General features: G+C 48.1%; 1 protein-coding gene across 2 annotated transcripts in view; it reads right to left on the bottom strand.

Moving 5' to 3' along the window:
* CGNL1 (cingulin like 1) overlaps window positions 1-16,773 on the bottom strand; it is a 95,275-nt gene that overhangs the window by 20,958 nt on the left and 57,544 nt on the right. For both annotated transcript variants that reach the window (XM_028100325.2, XM_028100326.2), the window contains exons 8-11: window positions 8,298-8,504; window positions 7,331-7,435; window positions 1,388-1,540; window positions 310-480 (exon numbers count right to left, since the gene is read on the bottom strand). In XM_028100325.2, the coding sequence (XP_027956126.2) occupies window positions 310-480; window positions 1,388-1,540; window positions 7,331-7,435; window positions 8,298-8,504 (636 nt within the window). The remainder of the gene's footprint in view (window positions 1-309; window positions 481-1,387; window positions 1,541-7,330; window positions 7,436-8,297; window positions 8,505-16,773) is intronic.

Here is a 16,773-nt window from a genome sequence, read left to right as displayed (position 1 = left end):
ACAGCTGGGTATACCAGTGGTGCTCCATAAATGTCAGCTAAACATTTTAGGCAGAAACTCTTGAATGAATCGAGAAAATGGTCACTTTAAAGTTGTGTCAATTTCACCCCAGAGGCCCTGGGACTTTGTGTCTTAGAATGCCATTTGCCCCATGTGACCATCCTAAGGGTTAACACTGAAGAATCAAGCCCAAACGCTGTCTTCCGACGTACCCTGAGTCTCTCCTAGAAGAGTGGCAGTTTCTAGTACAGGATACTTTGAACGGGGGTGGGGGCGGGTAAACCAGGAAAGGATCTGGCCAGGCATTACCTCATCCTGCAGTTTCATGGCAGTCAGACGTGACTTTTCGGCCTCTGAGGTTTTCTCCTTCAACTGCCTTTGCATTTCTGCAAGCTCCCTGCGATTTTTCTCCTTGTACTCATCCAGCTGGTTCTGGAGCTCCAGGGTTGATATGCGGGACACCTCAACAATGTCAGCCATCTGGAAGGAGTGACATGGGTGTGAGCCCACCCTGTGATATTCCAGTTGGGGCCCGAGAGCTAGGTTTGGGTCCCATCGAAACACAGAACACATCTCCTCCTCTTTCTTCTACAACCTCCCCAAAGACTTTGCAAAGCACCCGGTCATGGGCTGTCCAGGCTTAGTCACCTCTAACTTGGAAGCAGCAAGGAGGAGTGAACAAGCACACCTTTTGTGGCTGGAAACACAGACATGGGTCATGCCCTTGCTTTGCCACTTGCAGCTACATAACTGGGCCATGCCCTTAAACCTCACTGGGCCTCTGTAGTGTCCGCATCAGAAATACTGGAATCATCATATCTACCTTACAGGGGTGTTGTCAGAATTAATACATAAGGGATAGAATGGCAGTTACAAAATAGCTAGTACAGTGACTGGTTACATAGTAGGTATCAGAAGATGGCAGGCATTCCTGTTGGCTCCTAGAATGCAGGGAGCCCGTCAGCTTTGTGTCTCTCCCCCTTCTGGGTATTTTAGGGCAGAGATGAGCAAAGAGAAGTAGCAACTACTAGACTTTGAAACTGCCTTTCACATTCCTGGACAAGAAAGATGGGTGTGAATGCAGACGTTACACACGGTTCTGATTCAGGTAACATTTGTTAAGTCTGCCCTTATGTGCCAGGCTTCTTTGGGTGATTGTTGAGAGGAGCTGGGCCCAGAATCCAGAAGGTACTGGCATTTTCTAGACCAGCTTCCCTTTAACTGGGATTCTCAACAAGTCCAAAGAGCTGCTTCAGGGGACCTGGGACTCTGACACATGTGTGCTTAGACATAAGTGCAGGTTTCCTCAGCTCTCACCAGGCCCTCAGAGGGCGCTGGGCCCCAGCCCAGGTGTTCCCCCCACACCTCTTGCTCCCCCACCCCTCACCTCCTTCTGCAGTTTCTCGATGGTCTTGTCCAGGTGCCATCGCTCGTTCTCCATCTCGTTCTTCAGTCTCCTTAACTGCTCCTTCTGCTCTGTCTCATCTTTGAGCTTCTCAGACAACTGCTTCTGCTCCTGGGTGGCCCGACTCAGGTTTCTCTGCAGGTGGCAGGGAAGGGACCGCATGGTCACCTACCTATCAGGTCAGCCCCGGAACAGGGGGCAGAGGGAATTCTGCAGCCACACCACAAAGCAATCAGACCTGCTACATCAGTGGTAAGGAAAAGGATCAAAACAAAACCATCACAAGACACAAGGACATTGCCGGTTCTGAAATTCAAGGACCCAAATGCAAAGTTGACTCAGCCAAAAAAACACATGAGAATAAAGGGGCAAAGGATTTATTACAGAACTACAGAAAATGGCCAAGGCTGCTCGGGGCAGTGACTAAGGACAGTGTCTGAAAACATGAAATTTTCAAGTTCATGCTTAAAAATTGAGGTAAAGATATACCTGAGACAAACCTGAACCAATGTGGCAATTTACATCCTGTGCTATACAGCATGACACCTCATGTTCCAGAATTTCCTCTGCTCTGCAGACACTTCCTACAGTTAAAATAGCTAACAATGAATCTATGAGGAAAGAGAACACTGACCCAGAGGTCAAGAGTCCACTTGGGTAGAGGGAGTTGTAACCAACAAAATCATGGTTGGACTCATAGAAGAAAAAGGAATCTGGCAATCCACAGGTGGATAAACCTGATAAGTAAAAGGTGTGAAATGGAAAAGACACTAGTTAGAAAAGTGCAAATGAGTGTTATTTAGTGATTCAGCACCAAATCCTAGTACTTACCATAAAATGAAACTATCTTGAGTGCACTATTTTCCCCGGGATCCCCTGAAGCTCTCACCTCACCCAGTCACAGAGCCCGATATTCTTCATGTAAAAACATGCAATTCTAAAAAAAATCCTAAAGTATCTTAGAAAGATTATGGTGGCCTCTTTAAATGGCTGAGTGCTGCAGCCGCTGGCATAAAGATACCAAGAAGGGGCAGAGCTCAGAAAGAGGCAGCATGACCCAGACATGGGCTGGGTCATCTAGAAAATGGTCTCAGGGGGCGCCTGGGTGGCTCAGTCGTTAAGCATCTGCCTTCAGCTCGTGGTCCCAGGCTCCTGGGATCGAGCCCCGTGTCGGGCTCCCTGCTCAGCAGGAAGCCTGCTTCTCCCTCTCCCACTCCTCCTGCTTGTGTTCCCTCTCTAGCTGTGTCTCTCTCTGTCAAATAAATAAAAATCTTAAAAAAAAAAAAAAAAGAAAAAAGAAAACGGTCTCAGGTACTGAGGGCTGCATGTGAGTTGCTACAGGTACTGCTTAGGATTTGTGTCCTATGTCCCCGCAGCTGCTATTACAAGGACAATGGTCTCTATCTGTACTGTGCTTAACAGTTTACAAGCTGCTATCACATGCACCAACTCAGGCATCTTGAAAACACTCCCAAACCACTTGGGGCACTCCTGGTTTGCAAAGCACAGCCAGCCATGCTGCTGGCCGACCCTGTGACCTGGGGCCAAAAAGCCACCCGTGGAGGCCTTCTGGCCCCTCTACTCTGCCAGGCTGACTGCACTCACAGAACCAGCCAACACAGCTGGGCTGCTGAAGTTAATTTCTGCGGGAAACCAAGGTCAACAAAAGCTGTTGGGGGAAAAGAAGGTGGTAAAAGGAAGGTAATTAGAAGTTCAGTGTGGAGGCAATTAGCAGGAGTGTGTCCCACCACAGTCCAGCTGAGCACATACCAGAAACGGTCACCTCCTGGGATCTGTGTTTGTGGTTGATTTAGTGGTATTGGGGGCAAAGGGGAGGATGCATGGTAAGGCAAGCAAGGTCTGGTTCCATGTGTGGGAGAAAACTCTCAGTAACGTATCTCAAAATGTAAATTCCCGAAAAACAACAAAATACAGAGGGACATGAATGGCTTCCTATAGGATCCAACTCAACCCGTGCCCCTAGAGACACCCCCCACCCCCCAGCCTCTCTTTTTCTCCTCCTGGATCCCAATCCTGGAGGCTGTAGGCCAGCAGACAAGCCAGCCTTGGCTCCAATCAACCTCCATATGGTGTGTGCATCTCTGCTTCCCCCTTGGCTCAGGCAGGGCTCCCTGCCTGGCCCTGGTCTCCCGTGCCACCGGAGACACGAGACTCACCCACTCTGGGCCTGGGGCCCCACCAAAACCCCACACACCCCACCCCAACACTCACACATTTGCCTGGAAGAACAGTGTTGCTAAATTATTTAAAAAATATTTCTTGTAGCTTGCCTCTATTGCAAGGTAGTAAGATCTATCAAGGAGAGGGAGAGATTTTCCATCTGGGTATGTCTCATAGCCCAGATTCATGATGAGGCATATGATAAAAACTCAGTGGCTGGAAATTAATACCTATCCCCAAAAGTGGTCTCAAGACTTTGTATGTCAGAGTCGCCAAGTAAGGATGGGGTATTCCTTACCTGAAATGCAGATTCTAGCCCTTTGTGATGGAATCACAATTTTCCTTAGACTGGGGCCCTCAAATTTAGACTTAAAAGTTACCCAGAAAATTCTAACATACTTTAAATTTTAGAGATGCTGTCTAGAATAATGTTCTGCCTCCTCAGTTCCTCCAGAAATGTATTCCAATACACCATTGCTGAGAAAACATGTTCCAAACTCACACAAAAAGAAGCAAACTCCCCATTTTGCAGCTGGGAGTCAGGAGCGAAATGCTGTTGTTACAGTGACTATATTTCAAAGACCAGCAATATAAGCCCATTGACCAAAATACTGGGACAAAAATCGGGGCAAAAATGATCAGTCCAGAGAATGCAAAACACAGTTATTGAATGTATACTGAGTACCCTTGAGCTTGAAGACCACATTGTCCGTAGATGGATGCAGAGCCTTTTACTGTATGACTGAGGAAGGCCCCTGTTAGTCCGTTAACAACAGCCGAGTGGCAGGTGAGCCCGCGGACTTACAGAAATGAGAGGCTTGATCAGACAGAAGTTGGGGGGGATGGCCCTAAGCTATGGCTGACCCAAATGAATCCTAGCACAAACAGGCTCCTCTCTGCCCCCGAGGAGGAGAAGCTATATAGTGAAAGGCAAGCTGCAATGAAGCATTAACAAACCTGAACTCCTGAGAACACTTCTCAGGAGTGTTGTCCAGATACCCAAGTTACAGCATGTGGGAACAGCTCATGAACGAAAACACGCTCCCCTTACGCAGCCTCTGTGGGGACACAAGACCGCGTGGGTCCCAGGCAGTACCCTGCCACAGTACCAGGGCTGCCTGGGGGGAAGCTCTGGGGCTCTCTTCTTCTGTCATTTCATGACACGGAAGTCCGACAGGGTGGGAGGGGAAGGCTTACAGAACTTACACATTATTCCTCCCCGAAAGAGAGAACGGTGGCTTCTCCAGAAAGAGTTTCTTCACTTCCCCATCTGCAGAAGCCATTTCTCAAGGGAATCCGACACATCTCTGCCTGAAGGCAGTTCCAGTGGATCTACTCAGCAGTGCCATCCTAACCCGAGCAGCAGGGGCCGAGCAAACCAAAAATGGCATCGTTCTATCCCACTGCCACTTTCTAAGTCCTAATAAATCAGACCTAAGTTCCCGTGGCCTTCGGCTACTGTGTCAAGGAAAAGTTATCATGCATGAAGATGTCACAGATCGCTAAAGGCACAAAGACTCTGAAATATAAAATGCTGTGTGGGGAATAAAAAACAAAAACAAGTTACTCTTTCCTCCTCCTCAAAGGGTTAAGTTGGCTTTCAGTTGCCAGCTTTGGGAAGGGAGGCATGCAGAAAGTCATCGAACCGGCTCTCTGGTTCCCGATTTGACAGAAGACGCAGCATCTGAGAGCCACGGTGCATTCTGCAGGGGACTCCTTCTGAGACCGGCGACCTGAGAGAACCGCGGGGGGGTTGCCAGGCCTTCTTGAGCGTCTTCGAGAGCGCTGGCAGTGGTTCGCAAGGCCACGCACCGTCCCAGGCCTTCGTGCGCCAGCCAGTCCAGCACCATGGGGCAAACAGGCCCAAACGCCCGCAACAGGTCAGGGATCATTTCCAAGGCGGGGCGAGGCTAGCAACCCGGAGGTGGGGGTGGGGTGGGGATTACATTAAGATCTTCCGGCCTTGATGGGGCGCCTGGGTGGCTCAGTCGTTAAGCGTCTGCCTTCGGCTCAGGTCATGATCCCAGAGTCCTGGGATCGAACCCCGCATTGGGCTCCCTGCTCAGCAGGAAGCCTGCTTCTCCCTCTCCCACTCCCCCTGCTTGTGTTCCTGCTCTCGCTGTGTCTCTCTCTATCAAATAAATAAATAAAATCTTTATATATATATATATATATATATATCTTTAGGCCTTGAGGCTGTCACCCACTCTCTCTCTGTGGAAGCAACCCTGAGCTGCAGATCCACAGCTGGTAAACTACTTCCTTCTGTGTGAAACGTTCTGGTTTGACCTAAAGATAAAGACAGACAGCCTGTAATAGCTGTGCCCAGCACTTGGTGTGGACATGACACGAAGCTGCAGACTTTTGTCCCTGTAGAGTAGAAATGCTTTCCCTCTCTTCCTGCCCCCAGCTAGCTCTCCCGGCGGAACCCTGCACCTCAGCAGCCGGCCATCATCAGCACGAGGCTTCAAGAGCAGCACACTGAGCCTGCTGTCCATGCCGAACTAACCAAACCAGTGTGTAACAAAGAGGAAGAAAGGAAGGATGGAAGGGAGGGAGGTAGGGAGGGGAGAGAAAGAGGGAAAGAAGTCCAAAGTGAGGACAATCAGACACCGAACTTAGGAGAAAAGAGGGCTTTACTGTCTGCAAAAACAAGGTCTTTGTCCAAAGCTGGAGAGAAGGCACAGACCTCCGCTCTGGGGGTGATGGCCCCTGGCTACGGCTGACCTGAAGTGAATCCTAGCACAAGCAGGCTCTCTCTGCCCCGGAGGAGGGGAAGCTGTATACTGAGAGGAAAGCTGCAATTAGGCATAAGGCAGATTTACAAATCTGAACCCTGGCTGCTTTGTCAGCCCCTAACATGTTTCATATGTCCCGTCCCCACCCAACGGTCCTCACGGAAATCATTAACAATGACCTCTTTGACAGCTGCTCAAAATCACTGCCTTCGGCCTCCTCCGAAACGGCCTGAGGAATGCTTGGTGCTGGTTCTTTAAAACCCAGAGCAGGTAGAAGGAAGGACATACCTAGATCCCACTGAGGTCGCTGTGCAAACTCATTTTAGAGCTTCACGGCAGACATTTTTTTTTTTTTAAGAATGTACTTCCTACAATCTTTCTAACCTTCAAATGGGAAAACCTAATTTTCTAAGAATCTACTGATTTCGAATACAGATAGCTATCTAGTTTCAAAAAAAAAAAAAAAAAACCCGACTTCCTCCTGCTTTTAATAGCCGTCCTGAAGGACTGCACTCTGCGGAGTATATTTGCCCAGAGGAGAAAGGAAATTGGCTTCTGCCAGAGAGCTGACTCCACACTGCCTCGGGGACCGATCCTGCCAGCTTTCTCACACAATTCATATTTTATCTTTGGAAAGCTGTCAAGCTCTTTACTGTCGACATGAGGATTTCTCTACCTCGGCAGCACTGCCATTTGGGGTCAGATAATTCATTGCTGCGGGGGCTGTCCTGTGTTTGTAGCACATTGAGCAGCATCCCTGGCCTCTGCCCACTCGATGCCAGGAGCATGTCCCTGGCTGTGACAACCAAAAATGTCACCAGACATTGCCAGATGTCCCCCAGTTAAGAACCACTGGTGGTCTAGATGGAGGGTCTGCAGCCCAGCGTGGTTCTTACTATACAAGGAACTCCCTGGAAGGAGAGGACCAGGCGCGATCTGTCCACGTCTCTCCAATTTGGCTTCTCAGGCTTCTTTTATGAGGAGTAAAGACAACAGCTCTGTTTACCTGCACGTCTTCCAGCTCACTCTCCAGGGTCCTTCTGGCCGATGTGGCTTCTCTTTCTTCCTTTCTTGACTGCACAAGGGCCTCCTCTAATTGCCGGCTCTCTCTCTACAATGACACACAAGGTCAGAGTGCACGCGGATGCGTGTTGTGCCTAGGAAGCGGGCTCGGGGGCATGAAGGGAAGGCGGGAGGCATCCAAGGACACAGCCAGCAGTGGACCCAAGGTGGGACAGAGCAGTATGCTCTTAGACACGTGTGCCTGTCTGCAGTTCCCTATTTAGCCAGATGTGAAAGTGCGAATCATCCGGCATGACCGAAAACACATATCCAGCCTCCCCACTGCAGCTTCGGAAAGAGCAGGTATGGAACGGACTCAGGCATACGGAGTTTTGGGAAAGGTTTCCAGGTGATTCTGATCAAGGAGCATTTTGGGAAGCCCTGTTGGAACACATCTCCCTTTACAATGCTTCTGTCCCCTCTTCTATTGTCAGTGTGAGCTCTCACTGCCCCCTACACGTGCGTGTCTCTTGCTAACAGCCTCCCGCTTCTAGAGATCTGGCAAACTAGATAATCGGTTAAAACTGGTGCGGCTTCAAAATCCGTCAACTATGTGTTAAAGAAGAAAAAAATCACCATGCGTGAGAATGGGTCTGATGGTGGTATTAAGGTGGCCTCTGCCCGGTGTCAAAAAGCTGAGGGTGCCTGACGTCTGGGTGAGCGGGGACGCCTGTGTTTCCCACCCTGACTTCATCGGCCCCGTTCCCACCTTCCTGACAAGCTCATCTCCCCTTTACACCTTCATAGAGGAACAGCAGAAATGGTTGGTGGAGAGGTTATAGTCACCATTGCCTCCAGCTTTCCTGCTAAATTATGATAGTAAATCCCCTTCCGCTTCCAAAGCCACAGACACAGGAAAAAAGAAGGATCCGCAGCTGCCAGGCCTGGGCTGGGGGCCCAGCGAGCCTTACCTCGCCCTTCTTGAGCATTTCCTTTGCTTTGGCCTCATCGCCTTTCATGTCAGCAATCTGCCTCTGAAGCCGAGCGACGCTCTGCTCCAGCTCTGCGATGCTTTCCCGCAGCTTCTCATTCTCCTCCTGCAGCGCCTTCACGTGCATTTCAGCTCCCAGCTGGCTCTGCTCTGAAGTGTTGCTCCGACTGGCCAGGACCTCGACATTCTGTTAAAAACACGGAGCGGGCGAGCATGGGAGCTGCTGTCGAGGGGCCGCCCCCAGCTTCGAGCATGGCTGACCTTTATTAAAAACCCGCGATGTGCCAGGCACCATGTGAAGCCAGGGATGGACATGCTATAGCCTGGAGGCCAAGTCCAGCACGCCACCTATTATTAAAAAAGGTGTTCAGGGAGCATCGCCACGCGCGCTGGTGAGCACACCAGCTTTCGAGCTACATAGCGGAGCGGGGAGTGGCCGATGCCTGTGAGGGAAGGCCCCCCCCCCACCGTGCTGCAAAGCCTAGAATATTCACTCCCTAGCTTTTCCCAGAAAAACGTTGTCATCCCTTGCCTGTACTAAATCTTTAACATGGGATTTCAAGCTTTTAACGACTCTTAGAGGTGGGTACTATTCTTATCACTGTTTTAAAGACAAAGAGACTGAGACTTGGGTAGATAAGGAACTTGTCCAAGGTCACTTAGGAACAAGTGCATTTGGGCAGACGGACTCCAGAACCTGTTCTTGTAAGCACTGTCTTCGGCCCGAGTCCACATCCCTGACTCCTCGCCATGCGCAGGGCCCCTTAATGGAAGTTCTGGATGAAGGACAGTTCCTGTTTACAGATTTTTTTAATGTCCAATACAAAGCAGAAATTAAAATTCACTTAAATTATGATAGAGTTCCTAGTGCAAGCTCTGGGCGCCATCTTCTGAAAATGAGCTCCATGCTGCACAAAATTCCTAACAGAAAGGCATGGTGACAATTACAGTGTGGTTATTGCTAATTCCCGATGTACCATGGGAGCTTTTTTTTTTTTTTTGGCTCAGCAACGTGATGATAAGTGGCCTTGTCCAGAATTCCACTTCTCCCAGAAGATCTCTCCCCTTCCATTGCTCCACTACTACAAAGATGCCAATGTCAGCAAATCGGATGCTCACGGAACAACCCTCCAGATGCCTGCAAGGAAGGGAAGGCCCAGGGAGGGCAAGCTTTGGCTTTGAAAGTTATGTCATGGCCCCATGGGAGAACTAACTGCCGGAACTGCTTGTTTGCTTGCGTAGCCTTACAGAAAGATCTTTAAATCTCTCTTTTTTTTTTTAAAGATTTTATTTATTTATTTGTGAGAGAGAGAATGAGAGACAGAGAGCATGAGAGGGAAGAGGGTCAGAGGGAGAGGCAGACCCCCTGCTGAGCAGGGAGCCCGATGTGGGACTCGATCCCAGGACTCCAGGATCATGACCTGAGCCGAAGGCAGTCGCTTAACCAACTGAGCCACCCAGGCGCCCCAAGATCTTTAAATCTCTTAACAGTACAATAATATGTATTATCCTGAACTTAACCGATTAAAGAGTTTCAGAAAACAGAGCATCTTTTCAAACCCAAATGTTTAATTCTATACATCTGGGAACACCCATCACGTCAAGCTACTGGGTCAGAACACGGTTAGCTGGCATTGCGAAGGAGAAAACTAAAGTGCCAACCACCAGGACTCCTCAGGACCCACTTGGGTATCCTCTCCTACCGAAACCAGCAAGATGAACAAGGAGAAATAAAGTGTGGTTGAAAGCATGAGTAAGGATCCAAAGAATCCAATAACTGGTCAGACCAGGGAAAGAAAAATTAAAGTCTAGATTGCCCAATCCTGTCCTTTCTCATTAAAATATGAGACTACAAAGCTAGAGTTATAAGACTGTGGCACTGGTGTGAGGATACACATACAATTCAGTTGGACAGAACTGAGAGCCCCCAAGCAAATCCAACATTTATAGTCGATTGATTTTCAACAAGGGCGCCAGGAAAATTCGATGGGCAAAGAAGAGTCTTCAGCAAAGAGTGTTAGGACAACTGGATATGCAGAGGCAAAAAGATGAAATCAGCCCCCTTCCTTAACACCATACACAAAACTAACTCAAAATGGATCAAAGAATGAGAGATAATAGTTATAAATCCTATATCTGACAAAGGACCCATATCTAGAATATATAAAAAATTCAGTAATAAAAAGAAACCCCAATTAAAAAACGGGCAAAGAGGGGCGCCTGGGTGGCTCAGTTGGTTAAGCGTCAGACTCCTGATTTCGATTCAGGTCATGAAATTAAGCCCTGTGTCACGCTCTGTGCTGGGCGTGGAGCCTGCTTAAGATTCTCTCTCTCTACCGCCTATGCTCCCCACCCCCCCGCTCCCACTCGCACATGCAGTCTCTCTCAAAATAAGGGGGGCGGGGCAAAGGATCTGAGTAGACCCCTTTCCAAAGAAGATCTACAAAAGCCCTACAGGCACATGAAAAGATGCTCAATATCATTAGTTATCAAGGAAATGCAAATCAAAACCATAATGAAATGCAAATCAAAACCACTTTGCACTCACTAGGATGATTATAATCGGGAAGATAATAGCAACGGTTGAGGATGCTGTAGAAAACTCAGAACCCTTACACACTGTTGGTGTGAATGCGAAACGGTGTCCCCACTTTGGAAAACAGTTTGGCAGTTCCTCACAAAGTTAAAGAGTCACATGACCCAGCAATTCCACTCTTCAGTATATACCTAAGGGAAAGGAAAACATACAGCCACACAAAAACTTGCACAAAACCTCATAGCAGCATTATTCCTGATAGCCAAAGAATGGAAATAACCCAACTATCCATCGACGGATGAATGGGCAAACAAATGTGATACATCCATGCAATGGATTATTTGGCTCTAAAACAGAATGAGGTCCTGATCCATGCTACAACATGGATGAATCTTGAAAATGTTATGCTTAAGTGAAAGAAGCCAGTCACAAAAGACCACATGTTGCCATTTATACGAAATGTCCAAACTGGGCAAATCTATAGAGACAGAAAGTAGATCAGGGAGGGCATGGGGCTGAGGGTGATGGAAATGTTCTGAAACTGACAGTGGTAATGGCTGTGCAACTCCAGGAACATACTAAAAACCACGGGATTGTGCACTTAAACAGGTGAATTGTATGTCACACAAATTATGTCTCACTACAGCCAAGAGAAGACAAAGGAAACTGGGACGCCGAGTCGGGGCAGAGGGGAGAGGTGAGGCGTTGACCTCAGTGGTCTGAGGTCGGCCGAGGCACCAGGGAGAAGAAAAGCAGGCTACAGATACCTGCCTACATGCTCTGGTGAAGTGAAGAACACACATGTGCCGGCACTGCTCTTTTGTTCACCCAGAAATCTCAGGAAGAACAAGGCCGCTGAAAACCACATCTGGTTTAACCTGAATTTGGGCGTAACTGGACCCCTGACACACTAGATAAAGGACCTTGCACTGTGTTTTGATGTCTAGGACTTGGTATACTCTCCGTTTGCAAGTCGCAGAGGCACCTCCTGAGTCCTGAGGGATTACATGCCTGGAGGATCGGCCAGGCAAGTGAATGGCTGAGCTGGGGGCTGGCAGGGCTCCGCGGCCTCGCTAGCTTTAGTAACACAGGCTGGGTGTGACTCCAGAGAGCCTGCATGGGTGGAGATGCCGAGTCCTGTTTTGACTATCTATAAATGATAGTATATTTTTCTCTGTGTCTTCATAGGGTGGCAGACCACATTATGTTTATAAATAAATTGACCTTAACCGTTGGCACACTTTTCCAGAACCCCTCCCCGTCTCTGAACTGCACCCCCCCCACACACACCCAAGCCCCTATTTTATATCAGGTCCATAGGCCAAACTTCCTTTTCCTGCAATCATAACCGATTCCCAGCATATCCCTTTGTTCAAGGCAAGTCCTACCTGACTTCCCAGCGAAGAAAACCAAACTGTTCTCGAGGACCTTCAAATCCCCCCCTTCCAACTCTGAACCTTGACCTAAGCATCATCTTTTCCAAATGCTTACGCTTGTATCTCAGGAATGTGGTGAAGGGCAGCAGAACTCTACGGGGCCCAGAGCTGGTAAGGACCGACTTAGAGGTCACTGGAGACAGTACTGCTGACTTTGCTGAAGTTACTGGAACTATGTTTCTCTGATCCTTTGATCTTAAGTCCTGTCTGTCATAATAAGATTGCAGAGGCTGTTAAAGCATCAATAAAACTAAGGAGCACATGGTCTCTAAAGATTCGTTTAGCTGTATCACATCACCAATGTAATATCTACTTTTAAAAGAACTGTATGGATTTACTTCTCAATATTTTAACTACTATTCATTCCTGCAAGCAGTCACACAGCATCAACAAAAACCAGCTCTAATTCCTGTGCTGCTCCAAAAGGTTGGAAGCACCTTGCAGTCATCACCACAAGGGCAAAAGTAGCAGATGTGCTATGTTCTGTTGTTTGTCAAGACTGGACCATCCCTTAAAATTGCACTGAGATCATTTCTTCACCTTTCAGGTGGCCAAGGTCAGAAGGCAGGTGGGTAAGGTGTAAGGGATCACAGGATCCGCCCCCCCGCCACTGCTGGGGGGTGGTGCTGGAAACTGGTATGAGGTCCTGGGGAGCAATGTGGTAGTATCAATCAAAATTATAATGTCCATTCCCTGTGACCCCACACCTTCTCTTCTTGCACTTATCCTACATGTGTGCAATATGTAGGATAAATAAGATGATTAACTGCAGCATTATAATAGCAAAAGATTGAAGTGAACAAAATGCAACCAGTGGGGCATTTGTTAAACAAGATACATGAGTTCAGTGATAACTTGTGTGGCCGAAAAACTAGAGGAACAAGAAAGCAAGGAAAATGCAAGGGACAGAATGGTACCCATAGAAGGGAGGTCTGTATAAAAGGAAGGCAACGGGAGATAGGTCATTACCTACCTGACTACCTGAGAAACAGGTAACACTGGCTGGCTGTGAGGAAGGGAAGCAGGGTTATGGAAAGGAGGAGAGGGTCGTTTTCCATGGCAAACCTTCCTGTAACTCTTGAACTATGGAAATTCAAGAGATACATTTTTTTTAAATAAATACACATTTTCTTTGAAAAGACTATCAATGCCCACAGGCACTTGGGGGACAACCACCTCCCCAGCCCAGCTCTCGCCTCCTCCAGCCACTAGGAACCCTTCCCCAGCACATTTGCAGATGCTTCTGAGCCATGAAAGATAGCAGAGCCGGAGCCCTGGGGTGCAGCTGTACAAACAGCCTAGTGCCAATGAGATCTCCCACGCGGGCTTACATAGCTAAGAAATTCCTTTTCACCACATATAGCTGGGAGAGTGCAAAAAGGCCCAGATGGCCCAGAACTTGCACTTATGGGAGCATGTCTCCAAAATTTCCACCCGGCAACCCAAAGGCAGAGAAGTCCAATGTGGGCTGTTGAGAGACATCCAAGGGGCTGTGGAGAACTGCTTTTCAAGGTTTGGGTTTTTCCAACAAAACTGCACGTATATATTTTGCATTTGACACCATGATATTTTTCATTCTACTCCGTGTCTCTTTTTATATTAAGATATGGTACCGCTGGTGCTCTGGAAAAGGGACCACTTCTCCCCTGCAGCTGTGCCAAGCACGCTCCTCCTCAGCTACCCAGGACCCCGTACATGCACGCCTATCTCAACCCACGTAATGCAGATGTAAATCATCTCAAGAATGGAATTCTCAGGCGGGAGCAGAGGGCTCTCCAGTCAGTCAACCAGATCAGACTCAAATCCAGACTGTGCCCATTTTCAGTATCTTTTGCTGGAAAGTGTCTTTTGGCCTCATAGAACTTTACTTCCCTCACTTGGAAAAGGTGGATGAAGTTCCCTTTCTGGTACACTGTTGTCAATACCTAGGCAGGAGTCCTCACCATTACCAAGAATTACCAAGCCAACGAAACCCACATATGTTTCCCCAAAGGCAGGACTTGGCACAGTTCACTACTGTGGTTCTAAATCCTCCAACTTGGCTTCAGACCACAACCTGCACATTTTGGGCAGCTAAATGTCAAGCCTACATTTCTCCAAAGAGAGACCCGAGATCTTCCAATGGTCTTCCCAGGACAACTGCACTGCACAAATTAGATGACCCCCATCTCATTCCAAGGGCAAATCAGGTTTCTTGGTTGGCTAATTCACTAAAAGTTTAAATCTCATTTCCCAATCAAGCATGGTCTGCTAAACTGATGGCAACTAAGGAAATTTTTCCAAAATAGACAAACAGCATGTTTCAACGTGCTAAATTTCCATTACTTCCAAAAAGTTGACTTTTAACCATATGCTCCAATTACTATTAAAAGGGGAGGAGAGGATATACAATTGTATCACCAAAAAAAAAAAGCAAAATCCCAGTCTTTGCCAAGTACCACCATTCACTGAAAATAATGACTTGCTTATAAGTTGACCCATTTTCATGAGTTAATGCCCACATTTAGAAATGATCACATTGATCCCTGGAGCCAGAGGAAACTTTTATCCATGACGAGCACAAAATTCCCAAACTGCGGCAGAAAAAGCCACGCCTGTGTGTTTTTTTCTGATCCAAAGGCGCTGATGCACTTTCCTTGCAGAAGCACAGACACCTCGGACAGGTTCGCTCCTGGCTTGGCTACAGACCCAACACGTGGCCAGATCTGGCTTTACTAATTAACAAGGCCTCTGCCACAGCCAGCTTTTGTTTCTTTTCTGTCTCCCTGTTTTGCTGAATGAGTGAAAACAGCTGAGGCGTGGAGGCCGGGAGTCCAGGCAATGGAATGTGGGTCTGTCGGTTCCACGTCACTGGCCGCCCCCACACTCCCGGGTGTTGAAGCTGCAGGACCTCAGCTGACGGCTACCCAGAGTGGCCCCTGGGTCAGGCCATCTGCTGGGAGCTTCCTGCTTTCACCAGCACAGCTGTGGATGCCACTTCCACCTCCCCAGGGAGGACATGGGTCACAAATAGGAGTCCCTTTCTCACTTTGAATGTATAGAGAACCAGGTCCCGTGTGTGGTGTCCTCAGCTTCCCCCTCACCCGAGCAACAGTAAACTATTTAGGAATAGAAACAGCATAAGCTGTAGTCATAAGCCGCTCACTTCATCTCTTTCCCTCGTTGTCTATGAATTTCACTGGCATAAAGCCTCCAAGCCAGGACTTCTCACACTTGACTGAGCCTCGGACTCACCTGGGGGTCTGGTTAAATGCTCACCCAGACAGGGGGAAGCCTGGGACTCTGCATTTCTAACAAGCTCCCAGTGGATGCCAAAGATGCTGGCCTGTGGGTCTCACTCTGAATGGTGAGGCCAAGACAGAGAAGAGGCTGTTGTGACCTCGGGGCCTACCTGTGGAGGCTCACAGCAGAGGCCCAAACTGTTCAAGTCCTTTATGCTTCCTGGCCTGACTCCAGTGCCCAGCGTGAGGTGTCAGGTGGCTTGGACGTGACTGCAGGCTTTGCAGCCTGCCCACACTGGGACCTATGCAAACCTCTAACCCCTCTGAGCTCACAGTTCACACCATTAAAGAAGTGTAACAGGTAACGTTAGCTCTGAATAGGTCAGAAAATTAAAACAAAAAAACATAAGAGATAAAGAAGCTTGAAAAAGCTGACATCCCTGCACTCATGTAAAGTGATGGGGTTTCCCTTCTTCCTTTCTGACTCTGCCTACGTAACCATTTTTTGGTCACAGTGGGGTTGAGCCACTGAAAAACATCATCTCTTAAACCGCTACTCTACATCAGAATTTCCAGAAATTCTCTCACTACATTTCCCAAATGCCAACACCATTCCTTCCCAACATATCTGCAGCTCAGAACTGAATTGGTTATACAGTTGGACTTCCCCGTGAGCTTTGTTTGTTTGCGTTTTGGCAAGGGGGCAGCATACGAGTGAGACAGGAATCAGCAAGGAAGTAGAGGGTGCTCATCACCAAAACCCCAAATATCTTCAGGGGAGAGTTGATTCCGACACCAAGCACAGTGGTTAGAAGATATGGATTCTGGACCAGACTCGGCTAATTATTCACTGTGTGAGGACTTCAGGCCTGCAGTTGGCGCCTCTGTTCATGAACTGGTCTCATTCCAGTGTCCTGCCGGCTCTCACAGTCTGGGATTCTAGAATGAACTTGAAGAAACTGGGGCAATAGCAGGCAATCATGGAATTAAAGAATTCCAGAGGTTTTACTCTTTTAACATCATGCTCAAATTTCATTTTTCAAATGCTGTCAGCTAATCTCAGATCCTTTTTACCAGTGTCCCTACCCTGGCTTCTGGAAGTGAGGACCCTTATCCAAAAGTGGGCAACTTCTGGCCACAAAAGCAGAACAAAGTGTCACTTAACTGCCTTGACTCACCGAGTTTAAATGTATTATACTTAAAGAAGATGCTGTTTACATCCTATTTTTCTCTCTGCCCTGGTGGTAGTTTTCCTGCTTACCA

This window comes from Eumetopias jubatus, unplaced genomic scaffold (assembly GCF_037043125.1).
Source record: "Eumetopias jubatus isolate StellerSeaLion01/CBP00866 unplaced genomic scaffold, mEumJub1_p1.0 scaffold_7, whole genome shotgun sequence".
NCBI classification, from domain to species: domain Eukaryota; kingdom Metazoa; phylum Chordata; class Mammalia; order Carnivora; family Otariidae; genus Eumetopias; species Eumetopias jubatus.
This window is presented reverse-complemented; position numbering and strand designations above follow the sequence as displayed.